Source organism: Mustelus asterias, chromosome 18 (assembly GCF_964213995.1).
Source record: "Mustelus asterias chromosome 18, sMusAst1.hap1.1, whole genome shotgun sequence".
Classification (NCBI taxonomy): domain Eukaryota; kingdom Metazoa; phylum Chordata; class Chondrichthyes; order Carcharhiniformes; family Triakidae; genus Mustelus; species Mustelus asterias.
The window spans coordinates 24,148,952-24,163,403 of record NC_135818.1 but is presented as its reverse complement, the minus strand read 5'-3'; the positions used below and the strand labels follow the sequence as shown (position 1 = coordinate 24,163,403).

The window sequence follows — 14,452 nt, the reverse complement described above, 5'->3', positions numbered from 1 at the left end:
TCGTGTTTGCGTTGGTTTCCTCCGGGTGCTTCGGTTTCCTCCCACAGTCCAAAGATATGCGGGTTAGGTTGATTGGCCATGCTAAAAATTGCCCTTAGTGTCCTGAGATGCGTAGGTTAGAGGGATTAGTGGGTAAATCTGTAGGGGTATGGGGGTAGGGCCTGGGTGGGATTGTGGTCGGTGCAGACTCGATGGGCCAAATGGCCTCTTTCTGTACTGTAGGTTCTATGACTCATTAGAACCGAGATGAGGAGGAATTTCTTCAGCTAGAGGGTGATGAATCTATGGAATTCATTGCCACAGAAGGCCGTGGAGGCCAGGTCATCAAGTATATTTAAGACAGAGATAGATAGGTTATTGATTGGTGAGGGGATCCAAAGCTTATGGGGAAAAAGGCAGGAGAATGTGGTAGAGAAACTTATCAATCATGATTGAATGGCAAAGCAGACTTGATGGGCCGAATGGCCAAATTCTGCTCTTATGTGTGATGGTCTAAGATTTTGTCTTTTGTTACAATGACCTTTTAAAGGGGCTGCTTCCTTAGTCAATTAGTCTATTTTATTGGATTACTATTGCTTTAAAAAAGAGTGCCAATGGGTGCTGGAGCAATGTTGATCCCCTTACCAATCAATAACCTATCTATCTCCGTCTTAAAATATACTTGATGACCTGGCCTCCACAGCCTTCTGTGGCAATAAATTCCATAGATTCATCACCCTCTGGCTGAAGAAATTCTTCCATTGACCAGAAACTCAACTGGACTTACCACATAAACACAGTGGCTACAAGAGCAGGTCAGAGGCTAGGAATACTGCAGTGAGTAACTCACCTCCTGACTCCCCAAAACCTATCCACACAAGTCAGGAGTATGATGGAATATTCTCTACTTGCCTGGATGGGTGCAGCTCCAACAACACTCAAGAAGCTTGATACCATCCAGGGCAAAGTAGCCCGCTCGATTGGGACCACATTTACAAACATTCAATCTCTCCACCACTGACGCTCAATAGCATCAGTGTGTACGATCTACAAGATGAACTGCAGCAATTCACTAAAGATCCTTAAGACAGCACCTTCCAAACCCATGACCACTTCCATCTAGAAGGACAAGGGCAGCAAATACATGGGAACACCACCACCTCCAAGTTCCCCACCAAGCCACTCACCTTCCTGACTTAGAAATATATCGCTGTTCCTTCGCAGTCGCTGGGTCAAGATCCTGGAATTCCCTCCCTAACAGCATTGTGGGTCAACCCACAGCATGTGGACTGCAGCGATTCAAGAAGGCAGCTCACCATCACCTTTTCAAGGGCAACTAGGGATGGGCAATAAATGCTGGTCAGACAGTGACGCCCGTGTCTCACAAATTAATACTTTGTTTCTGAAAATATCCTTGCAAGTGAACAGGGGGACAGTTTTATTATCCTGGGGCAGATAGAGGAGGTAATTAAATTGGGGCAATGAAGAGGGCGAGGGTGGAGAGTGATATGAGGAAGTGGTTAGAGATGGAGCTATGAAATCCTTATAATCATCTTAAATACCTCAATAAGGTCAAATGAATACAGGTATATGTAACATGCTCTCATAATTTAACCCCTGTATCCCCATTCTTGTTTTTGTATCAATCGCTCTAATTGAATGTGCATAATACTACTTCAAAGGTCAATATATCCTTGCTGCCTGCAGTGCCCAAAACTGAACACAGTACTCCTATCTAACCAATAACTAGCATAACTTCAGTTGCTTTGTATCAAGCCTCCTTGAGATAAAAGCCAACATTCCATTCAACTAATATTTTGTATCAGTACATTAGTTTTGGATTCTGTACAAAGTCCACTAAACCTCTCAGCAGCTCCACTGTTCCTACTTTCTTACTATTTATGAGATATTCTCTGACTTAACTTACTTGGGTCCAAAGTGGATAATCTCACACTTCCCCACACTGAATTCCTTCTGCCACAGTTTTAACTGTTCATTTAATCCATCAATGTCTATTTGCAAATCTCTGTTCCCAACTCCAGTATTTACTGTGCTAACTAACACTGCCATCATTAAACCCAGTTAGATGACTCTTTATTCTTTCTTTCTTGGGCTCACTTGCAATGCTGTAACAGCCTTACTCATTACCAAGGCTGATACAAGTAACCGATCACTTGGGTAAGATAGTGACAGTTCAAACCAGACTCGCCAACAAAATTCCTTTTAAAACTGTCAGTCAAAAATAAAACCATTATTCTCCCCATATCTGCTCTGAATCACCAAGATTTTATAAAGCTGCAAAAATAAGATAACAGTCATAGAATGTCAAACAGCTGCTCTGTGCAGGTTGAAGGTATATTCTAAGTACAGTAACAATTTAACATAGCAAATATTCAGACCTAGAAGGGAAAAAACACTCGAGCTCATGATGAATTTCTAAAATAATAGCTTTGATAAACATTAATGATCAAGCAGATAACCTCAAAGAAAATCCACCTGGATTTGCTTGACAGTTCTTAAAAGGATATGAACACACAAACTTACACAAATATTTGGAAAAGTTGTACTTTTAAAAACAAAAGTGCTCTTTGTGAAACTGCAAAGAAAATACTCTTATCTTCAAGAAAAATACTCTTATCTTCAAGAAAAAAGTCCAAAGATGTGCGGGTTAGGTTGATTGGCCAGGTTAAAAATTGCCCCTTAGAATCCTGAGATGCGTAGGTTAGAGGGATTAGCGGGTAAAATATGTGGGGATAGGGCCTGGGTGGGATTGTGGTCGGTGCAGACTCGATGGGCTGAATGGCCTCCTTCTGCACTGTAGGGTTTCTATGATTTCTATGAAAGTTAGTCATCAGGCATGTACAAAAGGCCAGAATTAGAGTACAGTGGATATCCAAGAAGGCTGTGAAGCTGGAGAAAATTACAGAGGTAGGGAAGGAGAGGCCATGGAAGGATGTGAAAACAAGGATGATAATAAGCAGCAGCCAATATGGGTCAGCAAGCAAAGGGGTGATGGGTGAATCAAATTTGGTGCAGGTTAGGACAAAGTTTTGTATAAACAAAAAGTTCATCTGAGGTACAGACCAACATGACCCCACAAACAATACCTAATAATGACAGGTAATATTCATCTCATTGCTTTACATGGAATCCTGCTCTGGGCAAATTGGTTGCTGCATTGGACATGAAAAAACTTGTAAAATAATTTACTATCCTTGGATCTTTTTAAGATGTAAAAGTAAACTTGTGTTCAGAACAATCAGTTTGGCAACCGCTCTAAAGAGCAGTTGGGAGTTTTCTGGTGTCCAAGTCAACATTAAACACGCCCAAAAATACCAATTAACTGGTCATTCATTGGTCACCCTTTTGTGAGATACTGCTTTATTTACCTAGATCAATGATGCTTCTCAATACAATTCACTGCAAGCAAAGCTCTTTGGGATGTTTCCAGGACTCAAGATACCACATCAGTAAAAGTCCCTTTGTTGGAATACAAGATAACCGCAAGACTGCTACAGAGGTACAGCTGATGCTTTCAACCGTTCCTCACAATTGGCAGACATTGTCGTGACAGGAGATCATGAATAGTTAGATAATTTACAAATGGAAAGGAGGTACACATTAGTGTTCAGATATGCAAGATATGAAATGAAAAAACGACCAAACAACTTTTTTTTTTCCAAGGTTAAATAATGTATTTACTCCTGAAAACAGGAAGGATGAGTTAACATCCCAATCAATGTTTTGAGGGTGTTACTCTAACTTCGGTCTGGCCACTGTGAGGTCATCAAGAGGCGACCAAAAGTTTCACCCCTGCCCCTCCCCTCGCGATTTAAACCCAGTTTAACAGTTTTTAAACGGTCTCCCTCCCTTCCCCATTCTGGCAACCCGAAAAGGCTCCGACTCCATTAACCAGGGGCCCACTCACCGTTCCTCTGTCAGCCTTCGCCTCTGCCCGGAGCGTCGCATATATAATATATATATTTAAAATAACCGCTTACCCCAAGCCGCCATACAATCGATTTGCAGCGGCAGCTTCTCCAAGATTGGCACCGGCTCGTAGGCGTCGTGCATCCCGGCGAAGGAGACGGCCCCTCAGAGCAGCCGGACAAACTCCTCACAGCAGCTCGAGCTCCGGCGCCCGCGCGTGCGCCTGGTCCCGTGACATCCTCCAACGTGCGGTGCGCGCGTTCTGCCCAGTCTGTTTATGTGAGTCCTGATCAGCTTCTCCAGGGACACTCTAACCGTTTTCTTTGGTATTTTTTATTCCAATTCAATCAAATCAAGTCCAATTCAGAGTCTCAACAAGTTGAGACATTCCCGATCCAAGCTGACAAGACAGAAAACAAAAACTGTGAGTTTAACATTTCATCTACTGGGAAATCCCTCCTGTGGAAGATGATTCTTCCTTGCTGGCTGGAAATGAGATGTCAGTAAGGTCCCCCGCCTTTCACTGTATTTTCACAGTAACTTCATCGCAGTGTTAACGTAAGCCTACTTGTGACATTAATAAATAAACTTCAGGGCAACAGCCACATTTGTCAGGCAGTCCCTTAACAATCTATACCTCTGTTCTGGCATTCACACATTCTGATCACAATTCATGATTTTAGCATCTTTCTCAGCCGCCTTCTTTCCTTTGTCCAATTCCAACCCCCCCCCCCCCCCCTCCCCACCCTCATAGCATAAATCTTTTCTGATTTTCTTTGCTCTCAGCTCCGATGAAGGGTTATCCAGACTCGAAACGTTGGCTCCACTCTCTCTCTACAGATGCTATCAGACTTGCTGAGATTTTCCAGCATTTTCTGTTTCTGTTTCAGATCCCAGCATCCGCAGTAGTGAGATATTAGTGTTGGCTGTGGTTTCATATCGCCTCCGAGTAGGCTTTTCCCACATTGATTTGATTTGAAGTATTATTTCCTGCACTAAACAGACAAAACATACCGTTCATAAAGTACATAGGGGAGAAGGAAAGGAGGGTGCAGAATGTAGTGTTACAGTCTAGGGTGTAGAGAAAGATCAGCTTAATATATGGTCCGTCCATTCAAAGGTCTGATGGCAGCAGGGAAGAAGCATTGCTGTTAGCCATTAGTTGGTTGTTGGCTCCAGCAAACTGCCCTGTCGTTCTGTCTCGCTTGTGGTTCACATTTCCGCGTCTGCTTTTGTTGATTGTGAGGTCTTGACATAATTTTTGATGGATCACCATTTTGGTTGCAATTGGGCAACTACGTTGATGTGAAAAAACTGGGCTGTCACAGGGCTTTGAGCAAATGCAAAATACTGCAGATGTTGGAAATCTGAAATAAAACCAGCAAATGTTGGAAATACTCACCAGGTCAGAATCTGTAGGGGGGAGAGGGGGGGAGAGGTAGGTGAGGAGTCGAAGAACAAAAGGCAAGGTCTGTGATAGGGTGGAGGACAGGAGAGATGAAATGACAAAATATTTCGATGACCAAAGCCAACAGTAGTATAATGGGAAGAGTAAAGAAATATTTGATGTGTCTAGATGAGGTGTGAATGGCCAACATAGAAACTAGAAGCAGGAATAGGGTAGCACGGTCGCACAGTGGTTAGCACTGCTGTCTCAGTGGCAGGGGCCTGGGTTCAATTCCCGGCTTGGGTGACTGTCTGTGTGGAGTTTGCACATTCTCTCCGTATCTGCGTGGGTTTCCTCTGGGTGCTCCGGTTTCCTCCCATAGTCCAAACATGTGAAGTTGATTGGCTATGCTAAATTGCCCCTTAGTGTCAGGGGATAAGTGGGGTTATGGGAGGGATTGTGATCGGTGCAGATTCGATGACCTCTTTCTGCACTGTAGGGATTCTATGAGTAGGCTATTCAGCCCTTTGAGCCTGCCACACCATTTATTTTTATCATGGCAGATCATCAAATTCAATATCCTGATCCCCCCCCCCCCCCTGCCCACATATCACTTGATACCTTTAGCCCCAGAGCTATATCTCTTTTTTCTTGAAATCACACAACATTTTGGCCTCGCCTCCTTTCTGTGGCAGTGAATTCCACAGATTCACCACTCTCTGGGTGAAGAAATTTCTCCTCACCTTAGTCTTAAAAGGCTTATCTCTTATCCTCAAACTATGACTCCTCGTTCTGGACTCCCCTACCATCGGGAACATTAATTCTGAATCTACCCAGTCTAACCCTATTAGAATTTTATAAGTTTCTATGAGATCCATTCTCACCCTTGTAAACTCCAGTGAATATAATCCTAACCAACTTAGTCTCTCCTCATATGACAGACCTACCATTCCAGGAATCAGCCTGGTAAACATTTGCTGTACTCTCTTTATAGCAAGGACATCCTTCCTCAGATAAGGATACTGAAACTTCACACAATACTCCAGATGTGGCCTCACCAATGCCATATACAATTGCAGTAAAACATCTCTATTCCTGTCATCAAAGCCTCTAGCTATGAAGGCCAATATACCATTTGCCTTCCTTACTGCTTGCTGTACCAGCACGCTTCCTTTCAGCGACAGATGCCCATAGACACCAAGATCTCGCTAGTATCCACCTCTCTCAATTTATACCCATTCAAATAATAATCTGCCTTCTTCTTATTGCTACCGAAGTGGATAACCTCACATTTATCCATCTTATGCTGCATCTGGCATGCATATGCTCACTCACTCAGCCTGTGCAAATCACGCTGAAGCATCTCTGTATCCTCCTCACTGCTCACCCTCCCACCCAACTTTGTGTCTTCTGCAAACTAGGAGATAATACATTTAGTTTCCTCTGCCAAATCATTAATATATGAAGTGAACAGTTGGGGTCCTAGCCCAGATCACCATGGTATCCCACTAGTCACTGTCTGCCAATGGAAAAAGACCCATTTATGCCAACTCTTTGCTTCCTGTCTGCTAATGAGATTTCTATTGCTCTCAAAACACCACCTGCAATCCCATGCGCTTTAACTTTACACAGTAGTCTGCTATGTGAGACCTTGTTAAAAGCTTTTTGAAAGTCTAAATAGACCACATCCACCGGTTCTCCTTGGTCAAGTTACATCCTCAAAGAATTCCAATAGATTCATCAAGCATGATTTCCCCTTTGTAAATCCATGCTGACCTAACCTGATTATGCCATTGCTTTCCAATGTTGAGCTATAAAATCCTTGATAATGGACTCTAGCAACTTCCCCAGTACTGATGTTAGGCTCACTGGTCTATAGACCAGTGTCTTGTCAGAATGCCCTTTAAAAATATATTTTAAAAGTCTCCACGAACTTCCTCGTATAAATTCCTTGTCTACATTTATATTGGAAACTGTCTTTGTAAACTTGTCACGCTGCAATTCTAATCTTCTGCCAGTGGTTGCTTAATGCTGGAGTCCTGGGGTCGGAAACTAATCTCGCCTAATAAAGTGATTATATTATTATATAAGATTATCTCAGGTTTGGGTTAAATGGTTTGCAAGAGTTCTCTTGAATTCAGTATTTTGTGAAAAACCAGTTACATGAATAAATATATAAATTATATTATGTGTTTCTGCCCTTGCTTCTCTGAAACTGTTCCTGAAATGTATTTTTTATTTTCAATTAGCAGCATTTACCTTGAAATTTCTGCATCTCTTAGAAAGTGGATGGTAGAGCAGGCTTGCAACCACCCATCTTTATGAATGGTCAGCATTGATACCGGTAACACCTTTATAGGTTTCAGGAAAGTTAACAACAGTTGTGATTGTCCTCAAATGTATATATCAGTCATCCCCCTTTCAGTAATACAATTTGAACCTTTGCTTTGGTCCTTATTAATTTAAGTGTTTACAGTCAGGTGGACGCCATCACAAATCATGTGATCCCTCTCATTTAAAAATACAGTCCCAAACTGTAACACTCTTACAAATCAAAATCCAGTCTTAAAATAATTATCAAATAAACTTCACTATTGTAATAAAACCGTTTTCTCGATTTACTATTCAATTATACATAATTAGAGTTATCATCTCACCAATTCCAGCTGCGAGAAGCAGTAATTTTCTTATAGTAAGATGGTATTCCTAATTATCCCACTGCTATTGGCTCACTCAGTATGCTTTCTAAATTTAAAAATGAAGTTAATGTCTGTAATTTAAATCGACTGTTAATAAATATTAGATTGTTTAAAATTCAAGGATAAAGATAGGCAGCTGCGGTCATTACCCTCGCTAAAGAGAAAAATATTATGTATGCTGAAAATCTGAAAGCAAGATAGAAAATGCTGAAAGTAACAGGTCTGGCAGTATCTGTGGAGAGAGAAATGAGAGTTAATGTGAGTTGGTGACATTTTATCAGAACTCTTATCATTACTGTCTGTTGTGTTTAAAAGTGACTCTCAGCCTGCTTCAGTTCTACATCATTCACAGCTTCTCTTTGAAATACAATTGATTAACATATAATTCTTCCTGAATTAATTTGAAATTCATCATCGTCCAGCTTCTTTAAAGAACAATCAAATTGATACTGCTGAGAGGTCAAAAGCCATGCGGGCTGACAAAATGCTACTGATGCTTCCTGGGAAACTTGTGGCATACACCCACTCACTCACAACATGGCATCTGGCTTCATCTAACAGATGTGGGTCCTAATGCAAATAAGAAACTCAACAGCAGACTGAGAGGCTGAACGTTCAAGTAAGAGCATTAGTGAAGTTATGCAAATACTTTACAGTTAAGTTCAGTCATCTTATTGTGAGCTATTTATGTTACAAATCCTACTTTGTATACTAGAAACTTTAGTTATTGAAGAAAATATCACATTTTCTAAGTGATTTGATTTTTTTTATTGTATGTTCTCCTGACTGGTCATTCAGGATTGGTTATTTTCTTAAATAACATCATGGCTGATCTGCTTGTAATTTCAACCCTATATTGCTGCCTACCCTACTAACCTTTCACCCCCTTGTTAATCAAGAATCTATCTAGCTCTGCCTTAAAAATATTCAAAGAATCTGCTTCTGTTGCTTTTTGAGGAAGAGGGTTCCAGAGACTCACGACCCTCAGAGAAAATATTTCTCCTCACCTCTGTCTTAAATGAGCGACTGCTTATTTTTGTAAAAGTGATCCCTGGTTCTAGATGCTCTGACAAGAGAAATAATCCTCCTTGCATCCACCCTGTCAATGCCGCTCCGGATCTTAAAGGTTTCGATCAAAGCACCTCTTACTCTTCTAAACTCCAGTGGATACAAACCTAACCTCTCCAACTTTTCCTCGTATGACCACCTGCCCATTCTTGGTATTAGTCTAGTAAACCTTCCCTGAACTGCTTCTAATATAAGGAGACCAGTAATGTACAGAATACTCCAGATGTGGTCTCATCTCATTGAAGCATAATCCCCTACTTTTGTAATCAAATAATATCGTATTAGCTTTTCTAATTACTTGCTGTACCTGTATACCAGCCATTTTGTGATTCATTAACTAGGACACCCAGATCGCTCTGCACCACAGAGCCTGCAATTTCTTACCATTTAGATAATAAGCTTTTTTAATTCTTCCTGCCAAAATGGGACAATTTCACATTTGCCAAATTATACTCCATTTTGACTCACTCACTTAACCTAAGTCCTTTTGTCTCCTCCTTACATCCTCTTGACAATTACCTTTGTGTCATCAGCAAATTTAGTAGCCATACCTTCAGTCAATTCACCCAAATCATTTAAATAAATCGTAAACGGTTGAGGCCTCAGCATTAATCCCTGTGGCACACCATTCGTCACATCCTGCCAACTGGAAAAAGACCCATTTATGCCAAATGTTTCTTCTTAGCTAATTTTCAATCCATGCCCTGCACCATGAGATTTTATTTTACACAATAACCTTTGATGTGCACCTTATCAAATGACCTCTGGAAATTTAAGTGCAGTCCATCCACTGGTTCCCCTTTATCCAATGCATATGTAACTCCTTCAAAGAACTCCAATAAATTGGTTAAACATAAGTTTCCGTTCACAAAACATGTTGGGCCCGATTCTCCAAAAAAAATTCTAAGTGCTGAATTGGCGAGGAAGTTGGTGCAATTCACGATTGCTTTTTCGGTGGGAGTTCAGACTCTCATCTCCCCCACTCTGTGCAATACAGAGGTCACAATCCTGAATCACATTAAAAGCTCAGGGGGTGGGGCTTATTCACACCGGAGTCTGACTATTCTTGAACTCTGTGCATGTAGTTTGCTGGCCAGCACTATGACTGGCCGGCCCGGGAACCCTGCACTGCTGCCCTTGTGATACCCGCACAGCCTGAGCGCAGACCACCCCCAGACACTCCGATTGCTGGCCTCCCTCCAGCCCCAACTGATTCTATCTGCAGAGTGGTAACGGAACCCCCCACCGATTGCCCACAACTGGCCTGCTCCTAGGCCCCACACCTTGGTCTTGCCCACTTGGCACTCTGTCCAGTGGGCAGTGCCAAGGTGGCCCCAGGCATGGGCACTTTGCCTCTTGGGCAGTGCCAGGGGGCACAGGCTGGCATAGCCAGGGTGCCCATGCTCAGGGAGCACACGTGGGTGCCCCGATTGCCCTCCCCTCCACTCTAGCGGGGTCCCCCGCTAATGGGGAGCTACTCTAAACCCTGCCTGAGTGAAATACTCCTGACGGGGTGGGAGATGCCATCGGGCCCAGAGAATTCCGTGCCGGGCCTGATAATGACATTTAAATAAGATTAAAAACAGATTTAAATCACTTACCTGTCTTCTCGCTGGTTTCCAGTGCGGTCCCGACTGTGCCTGCTCTCCGACTGTGGGAGGTGTGCATGCGTCGGGAACGCATGCGTGAATCCTGCGAAATGGTCGACATGCGCATCTCGCAACCCGACATGCCAAAAAACATGCACTGGGATGGGAAAATTGGGCCGGTTGTCTCTGCTTAATTGCCTTGATTTTTTTCCAAGTGCCCTACTATAACATTACCCCTATGGCCGATGTTAGGCTAACCGGCCTCTTCAATTTCATATTATTTCAGGAACTTTGCATGATTTTGAACTGATGTCTGAAGATTAATGTGCTGAAGTGAGTTGTTTAGCAGCAGAGAGATGGGGAATTGCACAATTAGTTCATTGCTTTTGTGTATAAATTCAATGTATCCAAAATTAGTATTTTCAAATTAAAGGGAGGGAATTATTAAGTCTTGAATCAAGAAAGTAAAATTTTAATAGCATTCACATTTTTCTTAGGTAACATTATATATATATAAAATCACTTTTATAAGATTGTGATCTTTTTGAAAATCAGAAATGTTTTAACTAAGTATTCCTTTGAAAGCTTCAGTACCTTCCTTGGACAGCAGGGCAGATCTGGAATCTGATTTGATTTGTTATTGCCACATGTATTAGTATACAGTGAAAAGTATTATTCCTTGCACGCTATACAGAAAAAGCACACCGTTCATAGAGAAGGAACCGATTGCAGAATGTAGTGTTACAGTCATAGCTAAGATGTGAAGAAAAATCAACTTAATGCAAGGTAGGTCCATTCAAAAGTCTGATGGCAGCAGGGAAGAAGCTGACCTTGAGTCGGTTGGTAAGTTTTCTCAGACTTTTGCATCTTTTTCTCAACGCAAGAAGGTGGAAGAGAGAATGTCCGGGGTGCGTGGGGTCCTTGATTATGCTGGCTGCTTTGCCGAAGCAGCGGGAAGTGTAGACAGAGTCAATGGATGGGAGGCTGGTTTGTGTGTTGGATTGGGCTACATTCATGACCTTTTGTAGTTTCTTGCGGTCTTTGTAACAAGTGACTTACCTTCTGACCCCTTCAAAGTATTTTCACAATCCACAAAGCGCAAGTCAGGAGTTTGTCTAGATGAGTGCATCCACAGCAACCATGAAGAAGCTCAACAGCAGTCAGGGCAGAGGAGTGAACTCTCTACCTGCTCCCTTGCTAATGCAAAATCTGCATTGCGCACCATGAAATCACAACAGTAACTATACTTTGAAAGTACTGCATTAACTATGTAGCATTTCAAGACATCTTGACATCATAGAATCCCTACAGTGCAGAAGGAGGCCCTTTTGGCCCATCAAGTCTGCACCAACTCTCTGACAGGTCATCTTACCCAGACCCAACACGTCCCGGTCCTATCCCCATAACCCCACATATTTACCATGGCTTATCCAACTAACCAACACATCTAGGGACACTAAGGGGCAATTTAGCATGGCGAATCCACCTAACCTGCATATCTTTGGACTGTGGGAGAAAAGTGGAGCACAAATAGGAAACCCAAGGGTGGAATAAACCCGGGTCCCTGATGCTATGAAGCAGCACTATGTTGCCCTGCCTTCATGGAAGACATTTTTTTTAATGCAAGTTTTTCATTGAATCCCTACAGTCCAAAAGGAGGCAATTCGTCCCATCGAGTCTGTACTGACAATAATCCCACCCAGGTCCTATTCCTGTAACCCCTGCCGATCGCTCTGACACTAAGCTGCAATTTAGCATGGCCTATCAACCTAACCTGCACATCTTTGGAGTGTGGGAGGAAACCGGAGCACCCAGAGGAAACCCACGCAGACACGGGGAGAACGTGCAAACTCCACACACAGTCACCCAAGCCGGATGTGTATGCATTGCTGATGATATTATAGTAATGGGCAAATCCAAAGAAGAGCAAAACTGTAATTTACAATCCCTGATGGCAGCAGTTCATTGTGAGGGAATCATCTTCAACAGCAAGAAATGCTAGGTGAATTCAGATTAACTTTGTTGGCATTATTTATTCCAATTCTGTGATTCATCGTGACCCAGGCGAACTTCATAGGACAAAGAGGACTTTCAGAGATGCCTCGGATTTTTTAACGTCTTCACTCTTAAGGAAGTATGTTTCATATGTATGGCAGGAGGGACATCAACATGTGTTTGAGTCCCTTAAACAGGCATTGTCAGAGGAGAGATGTGTTCTGCAATACTGCAACCCAAGAAAAAAGACGTTCTTAGAGGTCAACACTTCTTAAAAAGGGTTAGGAGCATTCATCATGCAAGATGGCAAACCAATAGCATTTGGCTTCAAAAGTGTTGCAAGTACAATCCAATTATTTGAATATAGAGTACAAGACACTCCTCTGGTATTTGATAGCACAAGCTTCCACACATCTATTTGATAAATGATTCATTGTGGAAACTGATTACAAACCATCTGAAATTATTTGGCACAAGCCACTGATGAGCGTATCACACATACTACAATGACATCTGATAAAAATACAAGGATATGACTTTGAAATCTGTTACAAACCGAGTAGGAAAATAGTTACTTCAGACATACTGAGCAGGTTACCAAATCCAAAAAAGACTGCAGATTTTCTGCTAGACCTACAAGTAGACAGCATAGACATTGAAGTAGAAGATGTACTCAATGTCAGTCTGGTGAGATTTGGTCAGCACAAGAGCAACCAACTTTAGGAAGAAGCAGCAAATGATCCATGATGAAAGTTTATTATGGAAAGTTATTGTAGAAGGTTGACCTGATTCGTTACAGAAGTGCCAGACACTTTTGTTTTGGCCCCACAGAAATTAACTAGGTATTTCAGAAGACATTTGATTTTCAAAGGAAAACAGGTGCTTATGCCTGAATCTCTTGACTTTGACAAAGCCGCAGTTACACCAGGGGTATATGGGTGTAGAGCGAACAACGCCTCTGACAAGGAAACTGTATTGACCAAGGATCAACAATTATATTGAAACAGTAGTGGGGATGTGCAAAGCATGCCAGAGTCATCAACCACAGCAATACAAAACCTCTACACCCTCATTCCATCATACCCTTGGTCTCAATTGCAACATATTATTCACTATCCGTGGCAACAACTTTCGTCTAGTCATTGATTACTTTTCCAAGTTTTCAATCATTAGACAGTTGAAGAATACCTCAAGTGTATCCAAGAGGGATACAATGAGTGCAATATTCAAAATTGCTGAAAAAAAAGACATGCTATTCCTCGCTTCTCGGCCTTTTGGCTAAGATCAAGTGTAGTATGGAGAGGATGCTGCACTTGGTTGAGGTCATTAGGTTACATTGAAGCTTCATATGTTTCATATGAAACAATTTTTAAAAGCGGCATTTCGGCCTTTTGGCTAAGATGCAAATGAGCCCAAGTCTTGGAGGAGGAACCTCCCCCTTCTCCAATCAGCTTGGCTCATGTAGATCGCGCCCAGGACAGGGTGGTTTGGTCGCTTGCCCTGTCTTGTCAGCCTGGATCGGAAATGTCTCAACTTGTTGAGACTCTGAATTGGATTTGATTTGATTGAATTGGAAAAGTATTAAAAAAAAGCTTTTTGTTTTGTATTCATCAAGACAAATTGCAAGAAATTACCACCAGTATAAGGAATAACAATTTATACAGCACGAGAAGAGATTGCTGATTGGTTGACAAGTGAACTTTAATGGCGACATTACCATGGAGAATGCAGCACAGAACAGTTAACTGCCAAACTTAATTCTAATTCAAACTGGGCATGCTGAACTTGGTCAAGGCATTGGGGAA

At 42.1% G+C, this 14,452-nt stretch overlaps 1 protein-coding gene and 1 non-coding gene across 5 annotated transcripts in view; one reads left to right on the top strand and one right to left on the bottom strand.

Annotated features, from left to right (window-relative positions):
• The window catches only part of vps39 (VPS39 subunit of HOPS complex), a 98,978-nt gene extending 94,829 nt beyond the window's left edge, over positions 1-4,149 (bottom strand). For 2 of the 4 annotated variants that reach the window (XM_078233541.1, XM_078233543.1), the window contains exon 1: positions 3,981-4,118. In XM_078233541.1, the coding sequence (XP_078089667.1) occupies positions 3,981-4,053 (73 nt within the window). In that variant the 5' untranslated portion in view covers positions 4,054-4,118. Of the gene's footprint in view, positions 1-3,980 lie in introns of all 4 variants that reach the window. The other 2 variants (XM_078233545.1, XM_078233542.1) reach the window with 2 other exon arrangements.
• A 9,756-nt stretch (positions 4,150-13,905) lies between these two features.
• Positions 13,906-14,100, top strand: LOC144507434 (U2 spliceosomal RNA). Its single transcript, XR_013500108.1, has one exon. It is a non-coding gene; the product is annotated as a U2 spliceosomal RNA (small nuclear RNA).
• Positions 14,101-14,452: the final 352 nt, after the last annotated feature.